Source organism: Acomys minous (assembly GCF_964271855.1).
Source record: "Acomys minous genome assembly, chromosome: 11".
In the NCBI taxonomy this organism is placed as follows: Eukaryota; Metazoa; Chordata; class Mammalia; order Rodentia; family Muridae; genus Acomys; species Acomys minous.
In genome coordinates, this window is record NC_140492.1 from 111,514,517 (window position 1) to 111,540,929 (window position 26,413).

Below are 26,413 nucleotides of genomic sequence, written 5' to 3' on the forward strand. Positions count from 1 at the left end.
CACCCAGTGACAGTACCCGGGAAGCCTGAGGGATTCTAGCCAGCGTGCTCTGAGTTAGGTTTCAAGTGTGTCTCCGCATCCCGGGTGTGAACTGTGCCTTCACATACAACTTTCCTAGAAAACTGTGTGGCTGTACAGCCAGTCTTGCTGTACCACGGCGACAGCCCATAAACGGCTCACTGCCTGCAATTAAAACAGTAAAGCCAGGCACAAGGACCCACACCGTTGTGTTATACACAATCACATGCCAAAATCACAAATCCTTCACGTAAAAGACAAACGGTGGCTTGAACGGTGTGATAGTTTATTTAAAAACGAAAACAACGAAACAACAAAACAACAACAAAAGAAAACGGTACCACGCTGATCATGGTGACCAGCAAACACAGAATGGCTTTTCTCTTGGACATTAACATTTCAGTATTTTTAGATACTGACATGTTTCAATAGGACCAAGAACGTTAGGGAAAAAGGATCCTGGATGAAGATGGACACTAGCAAGAAGTCTGGTGCTTCAGCCCAAGGGACTCATTTTCAGCGCTGCAAATCAGTGGCTCTGTGCTGTGCGGTTAGGGAGAACCGAAGTTCTCTCCGAAGGGGCAGTGTGAGCACCTCCTTCTTTGTCTCTTACTCTTTAGTTTTGTTTTTGTTTTTTTTTTTTGTTTTTTTAAATATAACTTAAGCTCTGTCCACCCTGGCTAAAGCACAGTCGTACAAGACATCTCAGGTAATTCCTTGCTACTATTGCACAAGTTTAGTAATTTTACTAAAAAAAAAAAAAAAAAAAAAAATCAAACCACCATCAAAACAAAGAGGCAAATAGATGTGACTTTCAAATCATTTGAAAAGCAGAGAGCTTGCCTGTTCAACACCAACCCAAACTTAAGTTAAATGCTAGGGTTATAACCGCCAAACTTCTGCAATAAAATTAATTTTTAAATATATATGGGTTTTATTTATCTAACTGTACTTTGCGATCAACAAGAGGAAGTCGCTTTTTTGAGAGAACGTGGCTTTTGGCGACAGTCCCACATGCCTGTAGTAAAGACAACGCCGCCGCATGATGCCAAGTCTGCCTCTTAAGTTATAAAGTACAACAATCTGACCAGAGGTCAAAATTATCATAATCTGTTTTTAGAAATTCAACCCATGTGTGATTACTTCAGAGAAGAGTACATGCGCTGTGGAGTAACTGTCCCACTAGCCTCTCCTCTTTTGACCTTTCTGCACGCCGAGCCTTCTGGGTAACTGGCTCACCTCCTGAGGTTGGCCTCTGTTACCCCATGTCACCATTTCTGTACCAGGAGGTTTGTGGTGGCATATGTGTATGTCACAGGAACAGCAGAGACAGGTCCTCCAGCCTCCAGTGACAGCTTTTACATCTGTAAACTCAAGAATCACATTATTTAGCTCAGCAACTACAAAAAACATTGAGATTTGGCCACTTTGTACCAGAACCTCTTTGTGCTTTTTAAATGAAGCTGCTTGTGAGTCTTTTTGGTATTTATCAGTCATCTGTAGTTCCCTTCTAATAGTAAAAGACTATATTTAAAATAATTTTTAAGGTTAAATGTTCTAAGGGGGGCTTTATCAATATGTATTTTTTTTTTTAAAAAAAACATGGTATAAATCAGTATTTCTTTTTCCTTCAGTACTGGAATAGGAGAAATTATTTCTGGTCCCTCTTTAAATCAACCATCACCACTTCTCATTGACTATAACACTGAAATTTACAGGCATCCCTGAAATTTTTTGATTAAGTAAACGAGTGAATCACAGTGGAGTCTCATTCGGTTAACAGTGTAGATCCATTTAAAACCAAAACAAAAAGTGGAACATTGAAAATCTCAAGCTTAAAGAAAAAAGAAAAAAAAAAGACGACAGACGGAGACCCTCCCCAAAACTAAAATGGAGTGTGTGTCATTCACTGTTTCTATACTTTATCCCCGATAGGAAACCTCCTTCCCCACGTGCTAAGGGCATTTCAGAAATCCTCAGGCCTGCGCGACCCTCGAGTCGAGAGGCCATGTACTATAGGTGTAAGGGAATATGGCGCACTGCCTTTTCCCCTGTGAGACTTTACATCCAAAGACAGTGTCATGTCTCACTCCTCGGCAACTGCCAGCATCTGACTGGGCCGAGCTTCCTGTGCAAAGTGACGGCCACTGACACTCCCACCCGCCCCCAGAAACGCGAGGTTTTCATCAGCTTTTCACCAGTGCACACACTGGCCTTTCATTCTTTCCATCAGAAGAGCTGGGGCTTCAACAGAGCTGGGTCCGAAATGAAAACAACCAGTCTAAAGGCACAAAGTCGCATAGCTGCTCTAGTGGGAGTTTGTAAACAGAGAATAGGTTGAATTTAGGTAATCTCGATCTGTGAGACTAAAAAAGGCATCCACAGCAGGCTTTTACCCAGCCAGCTTCTTTGAGACTCTTCGTGGGTTTTGAGGTCTACAAAGTATACACTAATATACCCATACTTCAAAAAGCAATAAGGCAAACAGTATAATCATTATCCAAAAGTTACAATGGTAGTGTAGGCATACATAGTATAATTTAGTTACAAAGTGTGGTACTGTTTCTGCTACATAACCATATTAACCGCTCCTCTCCTACGTGATTACACAGCCGGCTGGGTTTCAGTTGAACGCAAGGCCGTCCTTGTACCAGCAGCTAGAGTTGGCAACAGCTCTTTGAAAGCAGTTTTATTCTGCTGTAGAAGTTACCCTCGAACTGAAGACGAGCGCAGAGTCCGCGGCCAGTTACTAGACGCTGTCATATTTGTGAAGCGCCTCTTCCAACTTCTGGGTCACTTTTTGGAAAAATATTATTTGTTGTTGTAAAAAATGCTGCATCTGTGATTTAAAGTCTCGTACTCTGATTTGATGGAAGTGATGAATCTCGGCCAACGTGGCGAAAGAAATAGTGTTACAGCGGTCTTGAATGCCGTCAGCTTTCTGCGCCTCCATCTTCCCCTCCTCCACATGCCGTCTACTCTCCTTTACTTTGGTAAGAGCTCCTGTGGTCAAAGACAGTAAATAATTAAGACACATCGCACACACATATCCCAGTGACACAGCTAAGTATTGCACAGGAACGTAGGGACTGCCAGCGCTTGTCTAAACTATTTCAATGTCCTTCGGAATTCAAAGTGGTGACTGTAAATACCAATTTAAAAAGCAGCCTGGTTTCTCAAAGTTTTACCAATGCTCCAACTTCACTTACCCAAACCAATGTTCCACACTGACCAAGCCTCTGCAGCATTTCTTGAGATGCTATATCTAACAAAAAGGTATAAAAAAAATTGTTCTTTTAAAGATAAACCCTAAACCCACAGTCTTCACGTTTACAAAGTATGATACCCATGCTTACTAAGAGAATTATATTTGAAACAATGACCCATAAAGGGTGAAATGCCCCTTTCTGAGAAAATCTCACTGAAGAGTAATTGCATAAGGTCAGAACTGGTCCCTGAAGTGGGTCAGTACCAACTCAATCTGGATCTGGAAATCAAGCGACGGGGGCAGGGGAGGAAGGGTGGGGTAGTGGTGCCAGTGTACAACAAGACTGTCAGGGTACCCAAGCCCACGCTGGGCCCACCCACAGCCTGTGCCCAGATGATGTACGTGCCTGACAACATGGGGTGGCGTATGCACGTGTGCCTGGTCTGACAGTGCCTTCTGGGAGAACACAAGTGGGGCACTAGCATTTTGAATGATTAGAAGGTGACAAGTTCGCAGAACTACAGGGGCTGCAGGCTTTAAGTTTGCTCTAGTGACTGCTTCAGAAGGTCACCAAAAGAGCCACAGCATCTTATCTAGAGCTGTCTCCAGTGTACTGCAGGGTGAGGGCATGGGAGCGGTCCTTTCCGCAGGTGACACACAAGGGTGGACTCTCCCTCAGAAGCACGCGTCACACAGAAGGCTGCAAAGGCGGGAGATGACAGCACCCTTTGGTTTCCAGGGCTGACCAATGTTGACGCTCACGGGGTCTGGACACATTTTAGCAGCTTAAGAATGGAGGTGTCCAGCAGACCTCACGTGGCCAAAGCAATCAAAGGCGGAGACTACAGAGCAAGGAAGGCAGCGGAGGGCCCCGGCAGTCTGTGAGTTCAACATCCGGGGAGAAAGGCAGCCTGTTCGGACCCACAGGGCTCACTCTCACCTGAGAAGGCCACCCTGTTTCTAAATCCCTCTAAATCTGAAAACTCAGAGAATAAACTAGTACTCAGGGTTAAATGGTGTGCTTCTCAAAACGCTATGTTACATTGTGGAATAAAACACGGGAGCTCTGCCACTGAGCTCCGGTGTGGTCCTGCCCCGCCTTCAGCACTATATAAAGTTGAGAAGTGAAAACCCACCAACAGCAAATGTTATTTAGAGAAATGCGTGTCTGTGGAGGAATGTACATACCCACACATTTTTTTAATGTGCTCATTCTAAATGAGATCTTTCATTGAAATGTGCAGAGTCCCAGAGCAGAAGGGCACAGCACAGCAGGGGCACTGCTCCACCCCGCTACTGAGAAGGATGCTTTGCTGGGCAGAGAGGCAGCTAGGACCCCCTTCCCCACAAATACACCCCCCTCCCCACAAACACGCCCACCCCCAGGCAACACGTGGTTTCAAGACTACCCCTGCCCAGCTAAGCATGGTATCTTTTTTTTTTTTTTTTTTTGAGACAGGGTTTCTCTGTGTAACCTTGGCTGTCCTGGACTCGCTCTGTAGACCAGGCTGGCCTCGAACTCACAGCGATCCACCTGCCTCTGCCTCCCGAGTGCTGGGATTACATGCGTGCGCCACCACGCCTGGCTTAAGCATAATATCTTAAAACATTTCTCCAACCCGGACAGCACCAGTGAAGAATTGACGTGTGCCTGCTGTGGATTATTGTTCGTGTGTTCTTTCAGACAGATTCTCACTGTAAACTCGTAGTTCGCTTGGAACTCCCTCTGTAGACTGGGGGAAGGGAGAGTGAACTCAGAGAGACAGGTCTGCCTCTACCACCTGAGTGCCAGAATTAACGTGCGCAGCATGCCTGGCCTGCTTCATTTTAGAAAGTCCCCATGCACTCTCACGCCGTAAAGGAACAGGTGCTAGGAACAGGCGCCTGAATAGGCAAGCAAGGTGGGCGTGGAGGAGCCTGTCCACCTGCAGGTGACAACGCTTCCCGCTGGCCACAGACCGCAGTCCCCTTTCCCACTTTCCTCAAGAGTTGCGTGTGTTGGGGGCAGGCGGTGTGCGGTGTACACGTATGGTAAATGCACATGTGCAGATGGCAGCGGAGCACGTGGGGGCGTCCTGTCTTATCATCTCCACCTTGTTCCCTGTCACACCATTAGCTCACTGAACTTGGAGCGAGGCTTGAGGTGGCAAGGCCAGCGACCCTCCTGCCTCTGGGCTGGGCCTCAGGCTCAGCACCTTTCTACAAAGAACCATCCCTCCAGCCCCGGACTTCTGTTTTAAGTGTGTAATTCAAAAGGCACTCTGTGTGTGTGTGAAAGAAACTATTTGTTTATGTTTGAAATTTTTCCTTTAACCTAATTCAATTTGCTAATTGAATTTGTAAAACTTTTTATACTTAAAGAAACATTGAAAAAGCGCACACTACAGTATTTGAAAGTCTAAACACAAACTAAGACTAGGGAGGGAGTCGCCTGTTTTTGTTTTTCTTTTCTCTTTTCTCCATTACTTAGATGCTATGGACAATGACATAAATTGTCAACTCCAACCCCAAATATCAACACACTTGCTTAGGAATGTATGGGTTTATTTGCCAGGTAAACTGTAATATTCTGGCAAAAAAAAAAAAAAACCACAAAAAAACAAACATACAAACAGAAATCCAAATCACTATTGTAAATTCAAAAGGAAAGGATAGCGCATTTGGAAGAATGAATGCCAGGAGCCAATTACACTTGGAATTTCAGTTCGACCCACTTAATGAAATTCAAGTTTGCTGGCGTAGCATGTCAAGCCTGCAACAGAGACACATGAGCAGGTGTGCCTATGAGAAATGTGGCTCCTGTACAAGAGCTCAAATCATTTTCCGAGGTAACAAAGTGTACACGCCTGAAACAATTAGGAACATATAAACAGTGCATGAAGGCATTAAAAAGAATACTATGAATGTGCAAACTCAAAGACTAGTGAGAGCTGTGCAGTCAAGGCTCACACCTCTAGCATGGCGGCTGAGGGGGGACTGCAGACTCCAGGCTACTTGGGCTACACAGTAAGACCATCTCAAACCGTACCACTGTCACTCACGATGTACAGCACATTGTTTAAAACAATGCCTTTTAAATGAAATATAGTGAACTTGACTTCTCCTAGAACTACTTTCAAAAGAAAGCAAGATGGCTAAAAATAAAAATAACACTGATAGAATTATACTGAGGAATTAAATGAAAGAGAGCCACCAGCATGCTACAACAGACCTTCGCTGTGGGACCAGCTGCCTGACTCCCCTACTGAGAGTGCAGAATCCTCCAGAATCCTAACTTCTGGGGCCTTCCACATCTGAAGCAACATAAAATGTTTCTTTCTCATAAAATGTAATTTTTTTTTGTACAAGAAAGCTGTTAAAAAATTTTTTTACAACTTCTAACAGATAGACAGGGAGCTGATGTGTTTTCCTCTCCGATGAACAAGATTAACTATCACAAAGCTAATTTACTATTTTAGACTCGGAGTAACCAGAACATTGACAGACTTATACAACCCAAGCCGCATACATCAGGAGGGCGTGAACATGTGAGGGGGATGGAGAACTGCTTTTGAGGATTCCAGAAGCTTCTGCCCCACCTCCACTCACTGAGTTCTCGACAGAGCAAAGCATCAGTGGGAACTGGAATACCAGCGTCTCTGGGCTGGACTGGGTCTTGTTACAAACTGTCTGTTCCCACAGGGACAGTTCTCAAGCTGCGAACTTTGTGCAGTTCCGACTTCACAACCTTTTGTGTTTAACCCGTTAAATAACAAAAGCAAAGCAGGGTTTGCCGGATTGTCCATCAAACCTACCATGTAAGGAGTGGGGAGCTGGAGAGGAAAACTGGGGTACAGCCAGCTCAATGCAGGCTCGCTCTCTCTAGGTCACTCTGAAAATGCAGGTGCTTTGTAGGACTTCAGGGACAACTACAGAGGAGCAGAGACGGCAGTGGCGACAGCAACAATGGTGCATTCTCTCCAACCCAGATCAGAGCCACAGAGGGACCACACACATCCACCCGAGAACCAACGGGGAAACAGTGAGGATTTCAGAAGCTCCACTACGTAACTGGTCCACCCAGGAGGGACCTGGTCCCTCGCGTACTGTCGTCACAATGCTTTCAAGACCAAACCAGGAAATGTAGGAAGGGGGAAGAGATTGTGGCGAGGTCTAAGGTCAAGAGAGCACTGCTAAACAAAAGGTCCCATAATGCCCACGATTAGGGTAACAGTGTCTAAATGAAAGAAAAGACCATACAGGTCAGATCAAAAAATTCAAGTGAATACTTCTCAAAGAACACAGACAGACAAGTTATACATGAGAAAAAAAATTCTAAGTCATCGGGAAAGCATAAATCCTAACTATAGCGAGAGTCCATCTCACCAGTCAGAATGGATGCCACCAAGTTAAAAAGAAAAAGCAAATGCTGAGAGCGCCTGGTGTTTGGAAGCAGAGTTTACACAGCTTCAGTGGAATGTAAGTTACTGTAGCCACTGTGGAGAAATCAGCATGCAGGGTCCTCCAAAGGCTGCCAGACTTCACCTACGGCATTTCTGGGCATAGACGAAAGGGATTTTAAGTCAGCACGCAATAGACACCTTCGTCCCCACAACTCTACAGCCAAACTCTGGGATCAGCCTAGGTGTTCATCAATACATATATGGATAAAGACAGTGTGGCAGGTGTACAGAGTGGAGTATTACTCTGCCATAAAGAAGTGTAAATTGGGGCTGCAGAGATGGCCCGGCCGGGCGCTGTGCGAGTGTGAGGACCCACACAAAAGCTAGACATAGGGGAGCACTCTTGTAACAGCCCCCCACTGCTGTGCTGGAGGGTCTCCTGGCTAGACAGAGAGAGGGGCAGTCTCCCAAAACTGTGAGCTCCTGATGCAGTAAGAAACCTAAAGGAGGAACACACTGGCACCTACGTGCACACACCCACCTACGTGCACACACCCACCTACGTGCACACACCCACCTATGTGCACATACCCACCTATGTGCACACACCCACCTATGTGCACACACCCACCTATGTGCACACACCCACCTATGTGCACACACCCACCTATGTGCACACACCCACCTACATGCACATACAAGATCTCAGTTGCAGAAAGACATTGCGTTGAGGGAAAGACAAATATCACATTTTTCTTGTGTAGAATTTAGATTTTTTTTTTTTAAAGAAGACATGAAAGGAGAAGAGAAACTCTCTGGGAGGACTGGGGAGGAGAGAGCAGGCAGGTGGGAGACCATGCTCAAAGCACATTCTGAAAGCGTACGAAGTTCATAGTGAAAGCCACTGTTTCCACATAATGAAGTTGTGCTAACAAATAGAAGGAAAACGCTAAGAGAAAACTGACTGGTGGGAAGAATTTCTAATGGGACTTTCCTGGGCCAACAACAGACAGACATGAGTCATGCCTGGAATAACATGAGCAAAAGAAGTGCTTACTTTAAAGGGTTTGCTCCAGAGCGGGTGTGTCCTTCAGAGGAGATGCGGGAGCACTCAGGGACTTGCTTCTTACAGGAAGGTGGCGCAAACCACCGTGGCCTCCTCAGTCGCCCACAGGAAATGGGCTCCTCACATGAACTTCAAGTGCGGGAAGGGGCCTGACTGAAGTGAGGTGCACACTTAGACAGACATGGCCCAGGCCCAGGCCTCTAACACATTCAAATGGCTCCTTCCTATGAGGAGCTCTGTGAATAGCACCAAGGGGCAGGAACAGAACACACAAAAAGCTCACATCATGGCGGTTTGAGTAAAAACGGCCCCCACAAGCCCACAGGCCCATAGGAGCAGCAGTATTAGGAGGCGCAGCTTTGTTGGAGGAAGTGTGTCTCCAACCCTTCTGTTGCCTGCAGATCAAGACGCAGACCTGGTACTGCTGTAACTGGTGGCTGTGCATGCCTTTTACAGTCGTTGGGAGGGAGGCAGAGGCAGGCAGATCTTTTGTGATTTCGAGGCCACCTTGGTCTACAGAGTTTCAGGACAGCCAAGGCACACAGAGAAACTCTACCTCAAAAACAAAAACAAAAAAGACGTAGAACTCTCAGCCACCTCTCTAGTGCCCTCCTGCACGCCGCCATGTGTCCCGCCAGGCTGATAAGGGACTGAACCTCAGAACTGTGAGTCAGCCCCAATCAAACGTTTGCCTTTGTGAGAGTTGCCTTGGCATGGTGTCTCGTCACAGCAACAGAAACCCTAACTAAGACCCATGTTGCAAGGGACATTTTTGGTGAGTACTTGGTGGATTTATTGAATTAGTTTGGCAAATATCCGGGCTCACTCAGCTAGCAGTTTGTTTCTGAGGGAGCAGCCGCCGCCCCTAAGCTTCTACAGAAAGCTTGGCCAGTCGCCAGCCCCATCACTCGAGGTCTGACAGACCCCGAGAGAGGCGAGCTCAGGCCCAGGTGAGCAGGGTGCTGCTGGTGCCCCGCTTCTTTCATTATTGGAAGCTGAAAGGTGGATGGAGGAGTTTCTGGTATAATTCTAAAATCTTCCAGGAAAGAGGCTGTCATTTGTCCAAACTGTCCCAGGGCTATGTGCTTCAAAGAACCCACCATTTCCACCTGCTGGCCAGCCTGGCCCTTGCTGCTTTCATACCACACAGGTGCCTATGGGGGGTGCTAACACCTTGGGGGGCATCTGTAGACAAGATGCATGCTGAGCATCTCGCGCTAGCATGCAAGCCCGCCCATATCCCAGCACTAGGAAGCAGAAGCTGGAAGCTCAGGACAGTAGATCCCAGACCAGCCTGGGCGCCAGAGACCGAGGCGTCCTAAAGACCCCAAAGGCACCCTTCACTCTCCACATGTTGAGAGTTAAGAGGAATTAAACCAATGATTTTACTTTGCTGTTAACCACAAACTCTCCGATGCCAACGCAGACTCTTTGGTTGCAAAATCCTGCAAGGTTCATTCACACCTACGCCCACTGGCGCCCCACATTTCCAACACCAGAGTCAAGATGCCCCCCAACCACCCCCAGGTCCTGGGGATTCACTTCCGTCCTCTACTTACCCTTGTGTGTGTATGTTACAAGGGTAGGGCACCTTGCAAAGTCTTATCCGCCCAAAGCCAGAGAGAGCAGAGTCTTTGTAATACGCGCACACTCCTTTATCAGGAGAGCGTGTTACTCACGTTTGCAATGAATACAGAACTAAAGAAGTGAATTATTAACAAAGCTCATGAACATCACTACATTAAGGACTCAAATTTTATAAATGAGTAATGATCAAGGAAGTCAGGACCACGTGACAGAGCACCACACTGTTTACATACCACGTCATTTCTCCCTCCGCTTACCAAGCACTGCCACACCACTGCCTTTGCGGACAGACCTCATCTGAGCACCGCAGCTCGGGTCTTGGTGCCCACTGACTACCCACCTCAAGCTGTGCCGTGCCTCACAGCTCTCCTGCTCCACAGGGTCAGGCAACTTTCCTGGCATCACCTGACCCAGCAAAAGAAAGGATCCCCTCCTCACAGGCTACACAGGGCCTCAGGAGCTGCCCTATCTCCGACTCCGTTTAAATTAAAGTTGCTGGGCTGGTGCAGGGCTCCCTCTTTATGTGTCCTCCCCCCCCCCCCCCCGCCCTGCACCTCAGCCCTGCCTTCCCATTGGCACCCAAGTATCTTTTCAGCTGATTTTGTCCCTCAAAAGCCATTTACACAAAAGGCCCCATCACTAAGCAACGGGATCCAAAGGCTATGTTTTTTTTCCCCTTGAAAGAAAAATGGAGTGGTGGTAAAAAAAACTCGTTTAGTTTTGAAATACATGAATGTGCCAAAATCATAAAGTAGATTTTTGGTGTTCCTGTGAGCTTTCTCAGAAAACAGAGGCCTTGGTAAGGGGCAAAACGGAAGGTCATAAGGGTGGGTAGTCTGGACGGGTGGCCCGTTTATAGTCATCTTCCTGCACTTCCAATGTTGAAAGAAAATGCTAATTTGGTCAAGGTGACCTACTTCCCTGACCTCCCTCTACTGGTCCCCACACCCTTGCAGGTCCCCTCCTCCCCATCCCCCTCCTCCCCACCCCCTCCTCCCCACGGGTCTCCACTCACTTTCCCCTGTTGCAATATTCACTCACTTGCCACTCAATTAAAATGCCTTCAAAACAAAGGCCGATATCCATGGCAGAGGTAGGTGGCAGCTGGGATGGCCACTGGGATGGTGGCAGTCCCAAGGGCATCAGGGACTCCTGTTCTGTACTCTCTAAGCTACGGGCTTCTCTCCACCTCAACCCCCAGGGGAAGTAGTCACCTCCCCAGCGCAGTGGGCTGCCTGTGGATGGCGCAGTCGGCTTCAGCTCTGCCTGCTGGGGCCTCCCTGGCCCACACCTCAGGTAGCAGCATCCACAAGCCGCCTCAAGAATCCCATGCATTCAAGTCATACTAAGTTTTGAGCACACTTCTACACTCTGCCAGGGAATGCAATCATTTTGTTTACTAGTTCCTGTTTTCGAGACACAGGCCAGACTACCCACTACCCTTGAATTCAGGGTCTGCTAAACACAACCTCTCACAGTCCCAGGACAACTACGCCTGGTCCCAAGACAACATTCTGAAGGGTTTAAATGCCACTAAAGCCACGTACTAAGAATTTAAAGGTGAATTAATTTGAATTCGTTTTCAACTCATAACCACACTAAATGAGGAGAATATGGAGCTATTTTAAGAGGGTTGGGACAAGGAGAATGAGAGACAGAAAACCCTGGGTGCTTTCTGGGAGAACAGGAGGGACGGAAGGAAGGAAGGAAGGAAGGAAGGAAGGAAGGAAGGAAGGAAGTCATTTAAAGAATTCAATTATCTAAGCTCAGTTTGACCCTAAAAACAAAATAAGCGCTTGTTCATGGTAGAAGCCTTGCTGTATCCTGAAGAAGCAGCTGGTCCAGCTTGTCTCCATCGGCGAGGTCCAGCGACAGGAGGACCCAGTGCGGGTGAGCACATGCAGGTGGCGGCCCTCACCGAAGGGAGGCGCAGTTTGCCTTGGCCCCAAGTGATGCCTGAAGCCGAGCATCTTCTTACAGCCTGTTTGCTAAAAACAGTGTTTGCGGCTAGAACTTCATAAAGGCTCTTGTGGTGCTTCAACTCCTGAGGACCACTAAAGGCGGGTGGGGACTGGCTCATGACCGTATCATTCATCTTGCTAGGGGCTTCTCTGTTGATTTATTTTAGCCAGCGTCTCCCTTTATCTTTGAAGATCAAGAGAGGCTCAAGTTTTTCCTTTAATTAAAACAGTGAAGGTGGCCATAGTGGCACGTGCCTGTAATACCAGCACTGAAGGCTAAGGCGGGAAGATATCTGGTAATTCGAGGTGAACCTGGGCCACCCATGGGACCTGCAGGAAAGCACAAACAAAACAAACAAAAGGCAGAGGCCTGAGCACGGGGTCTCCTAGAGTCCCTCTCAGCCTCGCGCCTGTCTCCGCAGCTCCTCCTCTCTCCGTGTCTGTTTCTACTACCAGCCTCACCATGTCCCACCACCCACACTTAGCGCTAAAGGTAACGCAAGGCGGACGCCTCAAGTTTACCCGCTCCTTTCCAAAGCTGCACGCACCTCAGCCCTACCCACAGCCGCCTCCTCTCCGCAGGCTACCAGTTGTCAGACACTGGGTCTACAGTCACCAGGGGCCACGTGGGAACCTCCTGCGACTCGGCTCCCACCTGTGAGGTGCCTGTGAGCTCAGGGCGCTTATCTCAAAAGCTCCCTTGAGGCTTAACCCAGTATAGCGAATATAAAACATGAAGCACCGTGCATGGTGCATGGTAAGCCTTCAAAATACGCCTAGCTACTTAGAAAATGATCAAGATGTCACTCTGTAGTTGAAAAACCTCTACCAGCTGCTAGCTGCCAACAGAATCAACTATTTCCTAGCAAGTATTCATGTAATGAAAAGCACACCAGTCTCAAGGCGAAAGACCAATTCAAATCTTGCCTTGACTCAGTTCGCTGTGTGGTCTAGGGCTCACTCAGTTCTCAGCCTGAGCTGTGAGGGTCACCATGAGGAAGCAATACCCCCATGGGGGAGGTTAGCTAACTGTACTGGACTGAACCACAATCACTCCCATCCGTATCCACCTGGAAACAGGCTTTGCACATGCGGTTAGTGAGTTGGTGTCATGGTGAGGCCATACAGGACAGAGCAAGCAAGAAAGAAGGGCAGATAGAGCCGGCCGGCCAGTGGGTTACACGCAGGGACCGACTGGAGTGACCCCCTGCCGCCAAGCTACTCCTGAGCAACCAGGAATGGAAGTGCTCTCTGAGCACAGAGCAACGGTTCTGCCAACACCTTCACTTCAGACAGTCGGTTGGCGGAAGTGTAACGGGACATACTGCTTCTGTGTAAATCACCCAGATTACAGGACCTGTTAGAGCAGCCCTAAGTAACTAATACAGGAGCTAATGCCAACGCGTAAGAACAGTAAGCGCTAATTCCACCAGACAGACGTGAAGCGCTTGCTCAGAGACCGATGACGTAATGTCCCCCAGCATGCCTGGGACAGTGAAAGCCACACAGCGAACTCGATAAACTGCGGATCCTTTAACCAGAAGCTCGGCAAACATTTAATTTGAGGCCTAGACAGTAAATACTTTAGGCTTTGCAGATCAACAGGCAAACCTGGGGTTATTATGCAGGCACTTACACAAACATTAAAATCGTAAAAACCATCCTCAGGCTAGGTGCTGTAAACAAGCACCTTCAGACACCTGGCCCGCTGGCGCAGACCTCTGCTTAAAGCTTTCTCACAGCATCTGCGCTGGGGGCTCCATAGTCAACGCTCCAGAGGTCATTTTATGTCCCCTCTCTCCCTTTCTTCAGACAGGAGTTCCTGTCTCCTCTTCCGCATCCCATGATACTGCCTCCCGTCAGGATTTTATCATGTCTTGCTTCAAGTATTTCAAAATAATTAGGGACACACCTGTCCAACAGAAGTGTTAACCTAGCCACATTAATACTTTCTAGAACATTCCCTCCGCCACCCCCAGCAGCTGTAAAGCCAGAAGCTTAGCAAAAGCACCTTTTGGAGACCACTAGTGTCCAGACAGCATGCATTTGACACTCAGGTTCCAGAGACGGGTGAGCCTCAGCTGATTCTGAGAGGCAGCCAGGACCGGTTTTTGCATACACGGTTCCTTTAGTCTGGGAAGTTCCCTCCCTGCTTGCAAATTTACGATTGTGTTCAAAACTCATCTCGGGATGAAACTGCGCAGTCGGGAATAGCTTCTCCTGATCTACTTCCATCAGTGTATGCCGTGGCTGAATGTGTCACGCTGTGCGCACACTCCATCATGGACTTCAGTGCTGGAACCAACGTGTCAGCTGTTACGTGCTAATCACACCTATCCAAGCATGTCCAAGACCTGGTGGGCACTTTTCCATCCATGTTCTTCCAAAGGTCAAATGTGAACACCCTTCAAGTACCCTCTGCCCAGACCTCTGATGTGAGCTGGCGGCCCTCGCCATCCTCTGGACTCTCGGAGGTGAATCTGTCCTTTATCTGGACCCTCTGTACACACACTGTACCCCACAGAACTGTGTTCCACGAGGTACCCCCTGCACAGCATCTGACCTCTAGGAATCCAAGTCCATCGATCACGTCAAAGCACATACTTAGGTTCTTGTGCCCCAGATTAAACAGAAAGGACCCCAGATAACTACTATGTGTGTGTTTGTGAGCTGTAGGTAGCTCTCCACGTTCCAACCAGTCCATACAAAAAAATGCCACGAGGTACATATTCCTTTTCCTCCCTCCGGTGAAGTCTGGAAAGTCCCTTCACAGCCACATAAACCTGAGACTTGAAAATCACTCACGTATTAATGACTCCATCCATAAAGTATACACACATTCTATCTTTTAGATCCTGTGCACTTTTAAATGGAAAAACAAAAACCATTCTGTAAGCCACAGAACACTTACTTCTCTCTCAAAGTCTGCCATGTAGTTTATTAATGAGTGTCTGCTTCATTAACTCTACAAACACGCATTAAGCACTTAGTACAAACATATAAATTAGTGTGGCTATACAATACGGGGTCACAAAAGGGAGACACCAAACACCAGCCTATCACCAAGCCCTATTCGGATGATTGCTTAGAAAAGACCTACCCTGAATAGAAGGCTCCAAATCTGGGGTTTCCGCCTGCGCTTGTGTTGGACAGGGAGAAAGATGTGGAACCCAGTGTCCCTATGAGGCTGAAGCAAAAGTCCCATCCTGGTGGTCAGCCCCCATCTGTGGACTGGACCTTCAGGTGGGCAGGGCCCTGCTCCTCACCACCCACTCTGCTGCCTCCGCCTGTCTAGGCCACCACCTTTTATTGGTTTCCTGTTTGCACCCCGCTCCAATCTCCAAGCTGTTCTTTCTTTTTCCCAGCCTGACTGGAAGATGTTCAAATGGATGCCATCCCTTCACACAAAATCCCGCCATAGCTTCCATCCCACTTGAACTTTTAATACAGGTCCTGACAAGTGTCACCTTACCAAATCTTACCAAACTAACAGAGCCTTACCAATCTCTTCTTCTGCGATGACCTCTCCTACCAGGCCAGCCTTAGACTCAACCTTTGACTTCCTGGCTGCTCTTCAACCTTCCTAGCCCACAGCCACCCAGGCCTTGTTAAGGATGTGCCGCCTTCTCGCACAGCCCTTTACTGCAATTCCTGCTCTAATAATTCCCCCCTCCTTCAGCGTGTGGCTTAAACCCCCCCCCCCCAGTGAGGTCCCCATTGACCACAATCCTGCCTCTCCAACGCCCTCCCCCCGCTCCACTCTGAACACGTATCACATATCTGTTATACATGACGGTTTGCTGTGTTTGTCTTTCACTGTGTCTCCACCCTGCTAGAATGTCAGCTCACTTGAGTCACTGATGTAATGTTGGCAGTGCTTAGGCTATGATGTCTATTTAAATATTTATGCAATAAAAGTCAAGGTTTTTTGTTTTTTTAAAGAGGCTCCTATGAATAAACTTAATGATTTTGCCTTTCTCCCAACTACCATCACCAACCCACTAAGTAACATGCACAGGGAAACCAGACCATGTCAAGAGTTACAAAGCTCTAAGAAGAAGGGTAGAAATGACACAACGGTTATTCACACTAAAGTTTAATCAGATTAGACACCCACTGTAATGGGTGATTTTGACTATTGATTTGATTGGATTAAGGACATTAGTGACACACATCTTTGGGAATATCTGTGAGGGGCTAATAAGGAAGATAAACTGAGGACGACCCAGAGGCTGGGCGGGGCCTCACGATGAATAAAGAGGAAGAGATGGAGGCCACACCTCTGCGTCCTGTTTCAGAGTTGGAAGCAGGTGAGGAGAACAAACCGCACACTCCAGCCAGCACATCTTCTCCCCAGGGTGGGCAGCCAGCCCATCCTCCCGCAAGCTGCATGTTTTCAGATGTTCAGGTCACAACATGAAAAGTAAACTTCTTAACTGATTTTCTTTTATTTTGGGAAAGGAGACTGTATTTAGAGTTCAAAATAAAGTTCACTTTGCAGGCAGGAAAAACAATTAGCATTCCAACCCATCGCGTTTGTGGCCCTGTTCACTTCATCCCTCATTCGGGCCCTAGACTTCGCAGATGCTCACGGGAAGGCAGCTGCCCTCGCAGGCGGCCAGGCGGCCAGGCACTTTCCATCTAGAAGCATCTGATGAACTAGGCCAGGGATACATGCTTACTGATCTGAACGTAATGTTTTTAACTTTGTCAGCTGATAAAGGATTCCACACTCCCAGCTTGCAATCACGTGGACAGACAAAACACTACGGAAACCAGGCTGAAACAATGTCTAAACATTTACTGCAGCACTGAGTTGTTTTACTTTCAATATAAAAATAATGTTATTTAACAAAGTAAAAATCGTCTAAACAAATTTTTATCTAGGGGACCCGGAACATCATCTTTACAGAGGGATGCTCAGAAATGCTGAAGCGCTCCGTCCCTGCACAAGATTTGGTGTGGGAGAAAGAGGCTGACAGGAGTGTGAACCATATACTGACGACCCCATAGAGCATCTTTCCCCTGTGATGCCAGCAGTACTTCTGCTGCTCACTACAGGAGAACCTGATCAAAACAGAACACCCCGGCATCCCACCGATGACCCCTCCAGCTTACGTCCCTGCCTGTGATTCTGGTGGTGTCGCGCCGCTGGAAGGCAGGGCATACTTACCAGCATCGTGCTGCTGGGGGGCAGGGCATACTTACCAGCATTGTGTTTCAGTGGGAATTGGTACCCATTTTCAAAGCACCTTCCTGTTCTCAAGACCAAACATTTACTAAGCAGCTACTAAGCACAATAAAACTTAATCTTCATGAGGCCCCTGAGAAGCGCTCCCTCCTTGGCACTGAAGACTGTGCAGATTCCAACTACTTGTTCAAAGTTGCTCCCACTCACCCACACACCAGCCCACCAGACTCCACCATACTGGTCCACAGCCGGGCCTGGTGCCATAGCCAGGAAGCTGCACACAAGACTTCTTGACCTACACAGCTCAGTTGTCAGACTCAAGCTGCCCAACTTGCCTTGGGCCACCAGGACACTGAGAGCGTGCCCCGTTCCCATGACCTCCAGGCTCTCAGCGTCCTGGCACACCACCCGCCACACTGCCACAGCTGGATGACCACCTTTCTTTTCACCGGTCCAGGACTCAGTGAGCACTGAAGATGCTGTCTGTGCCTCCAGTAACATGCAGTCTGTGCTGTCTAAGCACCAGCTGCCAGATGGCCCAGTCTGTCTCCTGGACACACTCTCACCGAACACAGCGCAGCCACCACATCACTCCATTGGTGATAATCAGAAATCAAGGGCTTCAGAGATGATGGAATCCAATCGAACTGGAAACTCTGGTTTAAAAACACTATTAATAATACGGTAAATTTTTATGCAGCCACCAAAAAGGAGCCTACGTTTAAGGGGAGTTTCCTGTTTCCTAGTGAATCAGAGAATCTCTCATGCTTGGAAATCCTAAAGTGACTAGACAGGGTGTCATTTCCCAACACGAAGGGAAGTCCCATGGAGCCCAGGGCTGTCAAGAGTTCCTGTCGGGGCTGGGATAGAATCAAAGTCCCCTGCCTCCTCTCAGTTTGGCTGTAATTGGCTTCCCACGGGACAGACAGGACTGCAGGGCTCGAAGTCTAGAAACCATCGGCAGGAGGACGGGAAGCATCCACCTAGCTGCTTAAGAAGGACAGACAGACCAGGAAAGGCCCTCAGACGGTCACATATAAGCTTTAACCAAGCAACCGACTCCTCTACTTCCAAAACCCAAAGGTTACCTTAGTGCCCCTAAGGAAAGAACAAAATGGGACAAAGGTCACACTGCACATGAAGTCAGCAGCTCAGGTGGAGGTAGCAAAGGAGAGAAATGATCCCAACTGAGACAAAACAGTTAAAACAAAAAGAACAACTGGCCTCAATTTCCGGCGCTTTCTTTTTCTTCCTGGCATCCTCTTCTTCAGGCTATTTTTAGCACAGGAGAAGGGGGTGGGGGGGGCACTGAATGAAAGCTGGGGCAGCAAGGCCTCACCTTGCCTGCCCTGCTGGGACTCTGGTTATCTTTAATTAATGTCTGAGGGACACAAGCCCAGCCCTCCTCAGAGTGGTGAAAGGCAGCACAATGATGAAACCCTCCCTATCCAGTGGGACTGAAAGGCCAGCTTGGGCCCCCAGCCTCAGGTCCTGGGCTATGTTGTTGTTGTTGTTGTTGTTGTCGAAAAGGCAGTGCCGTCTGGAACATTTAGAGAGCAAAGAAATCGAGTCTGCAGTTTCTTGCGAACAGGACTCTACTTACCTAGTGCCACCTCACAGGGTGCGAGTTAGGTTTCACCAACAGCCGTTTCTGTCACTGTGTACCGCTCCCTTGATTAGCACTGCCTAGGAGGCTGTAGCTTTGGAGACCCCTTTCCTAAGATGCTCCTGCAAATTAGCTCTCTTCAGGTATGTACCGGGGCTTGATACCTTTCCTTTGGAATAAAGAAACTGCTCTGCATGGCTCCCTCCAGTTCTCCAGTCCAAATGTACAAGCAAAGATGAAAGCGCGAGCCCTGCCATCTTACCCCCATGGCCTTTCTCTCCCATAATCCCCTAGGGATAGATAAATGTAAAACTTTTAAACCACGAGCCGTCCAGATGTGGCTTTATGTTGGAGAGGCCAATCACATCCTTGGAAACCAGACCGAGAGCGCTGTGGCTCCCGTCACAGTAACACACACTCCCCCATGTGCTGCCTCAAAGTCACTGGCCTCAGCACTATCAAAGCACACTGCAGGCAAGAGCAATAAACAGAGAGACCGGAAAACGCTACCACCGAGGGAACAAAATCAGAGCCACGGGGTTTCCAGGTCAGCGACAGACCTGAGCACACACGTTGCCTTCAGAGGGTCTGGAGAGCTGAAAAGGACTCCTGTTACATCCTGTTATATCAAGAAAGATGCGGCTACAACCAGAGCACAGTCTAAATTCCCCCAACATCACTCAGAGCACAACAGCTCCCTGCACCCTCCGCTCCACTCCATTACACTAAGTAAGGTCTATTTATCTAAGAGTCCATTAGTTGATTTAAAAATACAATTCTAGAATTATCTCTTAGCTGATGGAACCATATGGCTCTCTCCTCTTTTGCTCCAAGTACTAAACTAAAACCTTTATTAGCCTAAGCAAAAGCCAGCCCATTGCACTGAAGAGCCCCTGCCAGGATGGCTCAGACTCTCAGAGGAGGCCGGGGCGTGTTCTCACACACAATGCTCACAGGGCCAATAAGACGGCAACAGGGAGCCAGCAGAACCTGTTGCCCCTCCCAGGTTTTATTAACTAAGCTTACAAGGGAAGAAAAGTGTTGCCACAAAATCACCAAAAACAAACAAACAAACAAACAAAAAACCCAGCAGGAAAACACAATGACAGATAGCTAATCTGAAGGAGGGCCTTAGGAAAGGGGCTGCTGAAGCCACAGCAAATTAGGGAGTGCTGCTTGGCAGGAACTTAGATAGAGGAGGGCAGTGTCTGTGTTTCAGCTCTTGTTACTTAACCACCATTTGCGCGAGGAACTGCAGTTTTCATCAAATTTAATTTTAATTAACCAGTTTGTAAAATGCAAACTACCTTTCCCTTAAAAAACAAACAAACAAAAAAACTGAGAACACCGGAGATAAGACAAATGTTTTGAATTTCTCAATTATAAAATTTCTTCCTAAATTGATGTAAGTATAAGCTTCGGATCACCTACAACAAAACACTGGGAAGTTGCGTTGAGTTTTTGTTTGTTTTGTTCTTTTGGCTTTTGCTATTCTCAGATCCGCTGAACTGTTGGATGTGATTATACTTTGAGACCTTACAAGGGGGTGAGGGGGGCAGAGGGGCCACTCAAGCAGTAAACAAACCCAAGGCTCAGCTGAGAAAGAGTCATTCCAAGAGGAACTACATAGATGAAGGCAGAGAGGGTCAGCTGCCCTTTACAAGTCCCCAAGCATGCTCAAAAAACTCTCCCAGGCTTGGGGGGGAGGAGGGGACAACAGGACATTAATCTCATCTATACTTGTAATGCTGGCATCCTTAACAGACAGTGCTTGTAAGCCAAGGGTCTTTGCATCATATGCACGGCCCACTGCAGCTTTAAGCGGCAGCATTCTAAAGACAGGTCAGCCAGAGACTCAGGCTCCCTGCACATCACACACTCAGGCAACTGTGGAAACAAACTCCCGCGACCAATAGTGTTCCCACAGTAACTCTGCAGATGTTGGATCTCTAGAACTGTTTGAACCACATTAAAAAAAAAAGGCACCAGTTTTGAAAAGGGAGGATTTCCAGGTCCCAAGCAACAGGAGAGAATCCAAGTATTAGGATTTAGGAGGGGGGAAAAATGCTTAATGGCTGACTAGACCAGAGCACATTTAAACAGTCCCTAGGACAAACATAGCTTTCCTGATACACAGTTTTCATATCAGGGCATGCGAAAGGCCTGAACCACAGTAAAACCAGTGAATGACCCCAACCCCACACAGAGGTGGGGCAGACAGACACCTGCCCACCCCTACCAGTGTCTGTACTTGGTTCTGCCCTTGCTCAGTTATTGCCAACACTCTGCACAAACTCAAGAGATTCGTAAGTAGGCAGCTAGCACGTGACCTGGCTGAAGTAATACAATGGAATGTAAATGGTAAGGTCTGGCATTAAAGACTCAAAACATCAGTTTCACTAGCACACTAGCCCAGAAGGTAAGGGTTTATAACAACTTACAAATAAAAACATAAAGAATGCAGATGCGGGCCTAATTCAGGCCAAGCAGCAACACTATTTCTCAAAGAGCTAATTACGCCTCAGACTGTATTTATGAATTGCAAATTGTCAAGAAAGTTGCTATTCGCTAGGAAATTAGTACAACAGTTATCCACAGCACGGGGTGCTCGGCAGCATGGAGAACGGACTGGGGACCTTTGAACTTCGCCCATCCCCCACCCCATTTAAGAGTCACACGGAGAAGGGGAAGGAAAAGAAGGGGGGGCCCTTGGGGGGGAGGTGATGGTAAGGAGACCGCTAGCTCCAGCCAAGGGCCTGGCACAGATTTGTTCTGTTCGCTTCCAGCGAACCAGAAAGACATCCAAAAAGGAAGAATTTGGTTGAATACAAGAAGGAGGAAGAAAAAGGTCAAAAATCAGGGATGTTCTCAAATGCTTTGTCCCACTTGGCAAGGAAGTGGACAGGTCACCACCCCCCAACCCCCACCCACCCACCACACCCTGGTTAAGCCAAAGCTGGTGACCCACACAGCCTTCCACACAGCCTAGGATGCTACAGGAGATGGCTGCCTGCTGCCACCTCCCCCACACTGGACCTCCAGAGGCAAGGCCACATTCCTAATGGCAACACCTCCCAGCTTTCTCAGTCAATAGAGCCATTATAAGTGAAGGCCGGGCTAGTGAGCAACCTCAGGTCAGGCAGGCGTGGCTGCTGTACTTTACAAAAATAAAAATAAAAAAAATCCTTTGGGAAGCCAGTGCTTTAAGGAAAGACAGTAATACCACTGCCTACTAAGGGCACACCTACTAAGGGCACACCTACTAAGGGCACACCTACTATAAGGGCACACCTACTAAGGGCACACCGACACTGGCAAGGCTCTCAGACACAACACTCCCACTTTGCCCCAACCAGTCTCCCTACATCATTGTACTGAAGACCAGCCCAAGTCTGGGTTGGATGAGAAATGCCAAACTCAGAGAAAGGAGAGCTGAGTTCCTGAGGGTGGAGAGCCTTTCAAGGGCTGACAGAGGAAGCTCCAGGGCTACCCGGAGCACCCCCCCCCTCAACCCCCAACCCCGTGAACAGGGCTGGCCAAAGGCCCCTGTCACAGCAGGAACCGAGGGGCCTGACTTACCTCTATTCTCGGGGACCCATTCTTCCTAGGGTTTCTCCTATCTCTGCCAGCTCTGCAGTGCCTGGCTCGGGTCCCCTGCTAATTGTGCCCAGGTCCACAAGCTTAACAGACCAGAGCCGCTGATCTCCCTGTCTATTCAAATGACAACAAAGTCGGGGAAAACTACTTCTCTGAAAAGTGGCAGTGCCTGACTAGAAAACTCTCAGCCCCCTCCTCCCCGCAACACAAGACATGTTGGACGAACAGGAAAACCAGAAACCAGAGAGAGCGGGCGGTACATCTATCGAAGTCACCGCTTCCAGCCTGACAGAAGAAGCATCCCGTGCCACCTGCTCCACAGGCCGGGCTTTACCTTTCTGAACATGGATGATGTCTGGGAAGTTGGCCAGGTGGCCCTGGTACAGCGCTAACAGGTCCATGACGGGGTCCAGGTCCTGCCTGGGCTGTTCAGCAAAGAGTTCGCCGATGGCATCGTAGGCATCTCCGGTGAAGGCGATGGCCTGGTTCAGACCCACCGAGAAGGCCTGCTGATCCAGCTCAAAGGCTTGGCTGAGGCCCCGGAAGGACTGGCCCACTTTCTGGTACTCCTTCTTGAAGCCGGTCACCTGCTTGCGGGCAAACTCGTTGGCAGTGTGGTTGAGCTGCAGCGCGCTGTCGTCCATCTTCTTGGTGAAGCACTTGAAGCCATCAATCTTGCTCTCCACCTCCTGAAGGTCCAGGGCGGCGGCAGGGGGTGTGCTCAGAGTGAGGAAGAAGTTGGCGCCAACCATCTCATCCTTCTCGGCCTTCCGCTTACCCTGTTTCCAGGCCTTCTCGTCCGTGCTGCTGGGGCAGGTCAGGAAATGCTGGAAGACATCGCACTGCGCCAGCACAGGATGGCTCGCCATGTGGTTCATCCACCAGATCAGGCCCTTTCTGCGCTTGGAGATGAAGTCCTCCTCGAAGCGCCCGGTGGCCTGCTTCTCCGGCAGGTGGGGCACCGAGATGACGGGGAACTTCTCGGCCAGGCGCGCATACAGCCAGTCGAAGTGCTTATAACGCCTGTGCACGGGCACCTGGGTATGCGTGGGCACCAGCTTGTAAGAGATGTAGCTCTTCATGCCCTTGAACTTGGTCTGCTTGGTGGGGTCGTCGATGGTGCACTGGAAGGGGTAGGGGTTCTCCTGCCACTCGGGGCCGTAGGGTCCCAGCACCACACACAGCTTGTCCCCATCCTTCACGAAGCCCGACGCCTCGCCCAGCACGAAGGCCTCCCCGCCCGACTTGACGAAGGTGGAGAAGCGATTGAGGTTACGGCTCACCGTGGCCGAGCTCTTGGCTCCCGACGCCTGGTGCGGCGGCGGCGCCGAGCCACCGCGTGAGCCCAGCGACAGGTCCGAGCGTGTGGACAGGCGGTAGCGGCCGGCCGCGCCTCCGCCCGCCGACGACGAGCCGTCGAGGTCCGGGTACGCGCCGCTGCCCAGCGCGCCCGGCTCGTCGGCCACCGTGGAGCTGTCGTCCCACTCGTCGTCCCAGTCATCGTCGCTGCCCTGGCTGGCCTGGTAGCCGCCGCCGTACAGCTGCTGCGGCGACGGCTGCAGGGCGCCCCCGCCGTACGGGAAGCCGGAGCCGGGAGGCTGGAAGGAACTCGGCGGCGCCTGTGGTTGCAGCAGCGGCTGGAAGGCGGCGGGCGGCGCGGCGGGCAGAGGCTCGAAGCCGCCGGGCGGCACGTTGGCGTAGCGGGCCGGAGCTCCGGAGCCGCCGTCCGCCGGAGGGCCGGGCTCGGGCGCACGGATCACCTGCACGTACGAGGCCGGGAAGAGGCCGCGGTCACCACGGCTGTTGACTCCTTCGAGCCAGCCCTCGATGTCCTGCTCGCTGCACAGGCTCAACACCTCGTGCTCCCGCAGCGAGATCTCGCCGGGGTTCTCGGACCTGAAGTCGTAGAGCGCCCGGGCGCGCAGCGCCATGGTCCGGAGCCCGGCGCACCGGGCCGGCCCGTGGGCCCTGCGATCAGTACCCGCGCCCCTGTATACGCCGAAGGGAGCTCTGAGGGCAGCGCGCGGTCCGCCTCCCGCTCCGCTCGGCTCGCGCCCTCCGTGCAGAACCGATCTGCTTGCAGCCGGGACTGCTGCTCCGGGGCGCCGCTGGCCGGGGGGGGGCGGGGCCCGGGCCTCCCACGTCCCCAGCGGCGCTAAATCCATTGCCGAGAGGCGGCCTGCCAGGCAAGAGCAAGCGATGGCCGAGCAGCGGCTCCGGCGCCGACTCCGCGGCCGCCGCTGCCCCCTCGAGGCGTCTGAGGGAAAGTGGCGAGCTTGGGTGACCACGAGGCTGGTTGAATTTATTGTTTTCTTTTCCAGAGGTGAATTATCTGAAATCGTTTAGATTTTTATTTTTTAGTTTAAAAACTTTTTTTTTCTTAAGAAAGTGAGTATTTGTATCCATGATAACCGATCCCTTTCTGACTGCTTGGAGTGGGTGCTCCTAAAAGGACTTAACCCCACGCTGAAATAAAGGCTTTCACAATAGAGATTAGCTTTTGCACTGATAAGCTTTTGCCAGGGGTGTGATCACCGAAGGCACAGCTTCTTTCCTTCCACCATTCTCTGATCTTATTGGCAGTGAGAGGAGACTGACAAGAGCGAAGATGCGGTAAGATCCTTGTTGGACCAGAGGCAAGGGTGGTGTGGGAGAGAGAAGCTGAGAAGTTTCCAGTAAATGCACAGGGAGCATTCGACGACATGTGCAGCAAACGAGAGAGCTCAGGCTGCGGGGCTTTGTTTGCCTGTTCCAGCTCGTGTTCTGACGCATGACCTTGAGCGAGTCGTTTGCACTGTACTTACCAACCTAGAGTTGTGTGGATTTCGTGATAACGTCATCCTTATCTTAAGGTGAAGGAAATGAACTGCTAATGCACTCGGTTAGCACAGTTCAGTTGTTTGATGTCGCTGTTACTGTTGTTTGGGGAAGCACAATCTCAGGCCTTTTTCCTTAGGAGAATAAGGGCCCTAAAGCTGCAGTTACAGGTGTGGTACACAGTAGGGAAGGGCCCCATGTTTATTGCATTTCCTCCTAGGTCATTGGACCATACCTTTCCTTTTTAATAAATTTATGTTAAGGAGATCAAAACTCTCTTCCTGAGATTTTAGTTAGCTTCAAATCTTGTAGTGCGTTGTTCATATCTTTTCCTTCAATATATAATTTGCCCAAGGCTTATTTTCACATCCTCTCTTTCCTGAGTCTACTCTAATCCTTTGAAGACACCTCTAATTAGAGTTGTGCAGTCACATGTCATTAATTTCAGCCTGTCCTCTGACCCTTGCAGTGACAATCTGGGGATCAGATCAGAACAGTATTCCATTATCCCAAGCACTGTGGTTAGCTAAGCATCCTATTTAAAGCCTCTAGCCCAGGACGCCACACCTGATCCCGCACCGTACATCCTAATGCAACACCTTAACTCAACCTCAGGAGCTATTTCTGAGCATTTTCAGCCCCAAATTCTGAAGACGATGACGATTCCCATGGAGTGAGATTCTACTTCGTTCCTTGACATGGTCAGAAACACAAAGCCCACGCTAACTAAACAGTGTGTCCTGTGTAGAAACTCACGAGATAGTCCTCTAGGCTGTTCCAGATAACACGTAGAGGATTTCCTCCACTCCTCAGTTAGCAGTACACTTTAGATTCAAGAGTTAGTTACAGTAGCTTCAGGCTTCTCTCAGGTACAGTAATTCCAGGAGTTTTCGGGAAGGGTCTTTCGGAAGGGTTGAGCAACTGTGTGAAGCAATAGCTAAGGACCTCCAGGGCGATGCGTCCATTGACACCCCAAGTGC

General features: G+C 49.3%; 1 protein-coding gene across 1 annotated transcript; it reads right to left on the bottom strand.

Moving 5' to 3' along the window:
* Positions 1 to 283: 283 nt before the first annotated feature.
* SNX18 (sorting nexin 18) lies at positions 284 to 24,927 on the bottom strand. Its single transcript, XM_084800413.1, has 2 exons — positions 22,951 to 24,927; positions 284 to 3,021 (listed from the first exon to the last, which is right to left on the bottom strand). Exons 1-2 carry the CDS (start codon positions 24,779 to 24,781, stop codon positions 2,768 to 2,770), a joined length of 2,085 nt encoding a protein of 694 aa, XP_084656539.1. The 5' UTR covers positions 24,782 to 24,927; the 3' UTR covers positions 284 to 2,767.
* Positions 24,928 to 26,413: the final 1,486 nt, after the last annotated feature.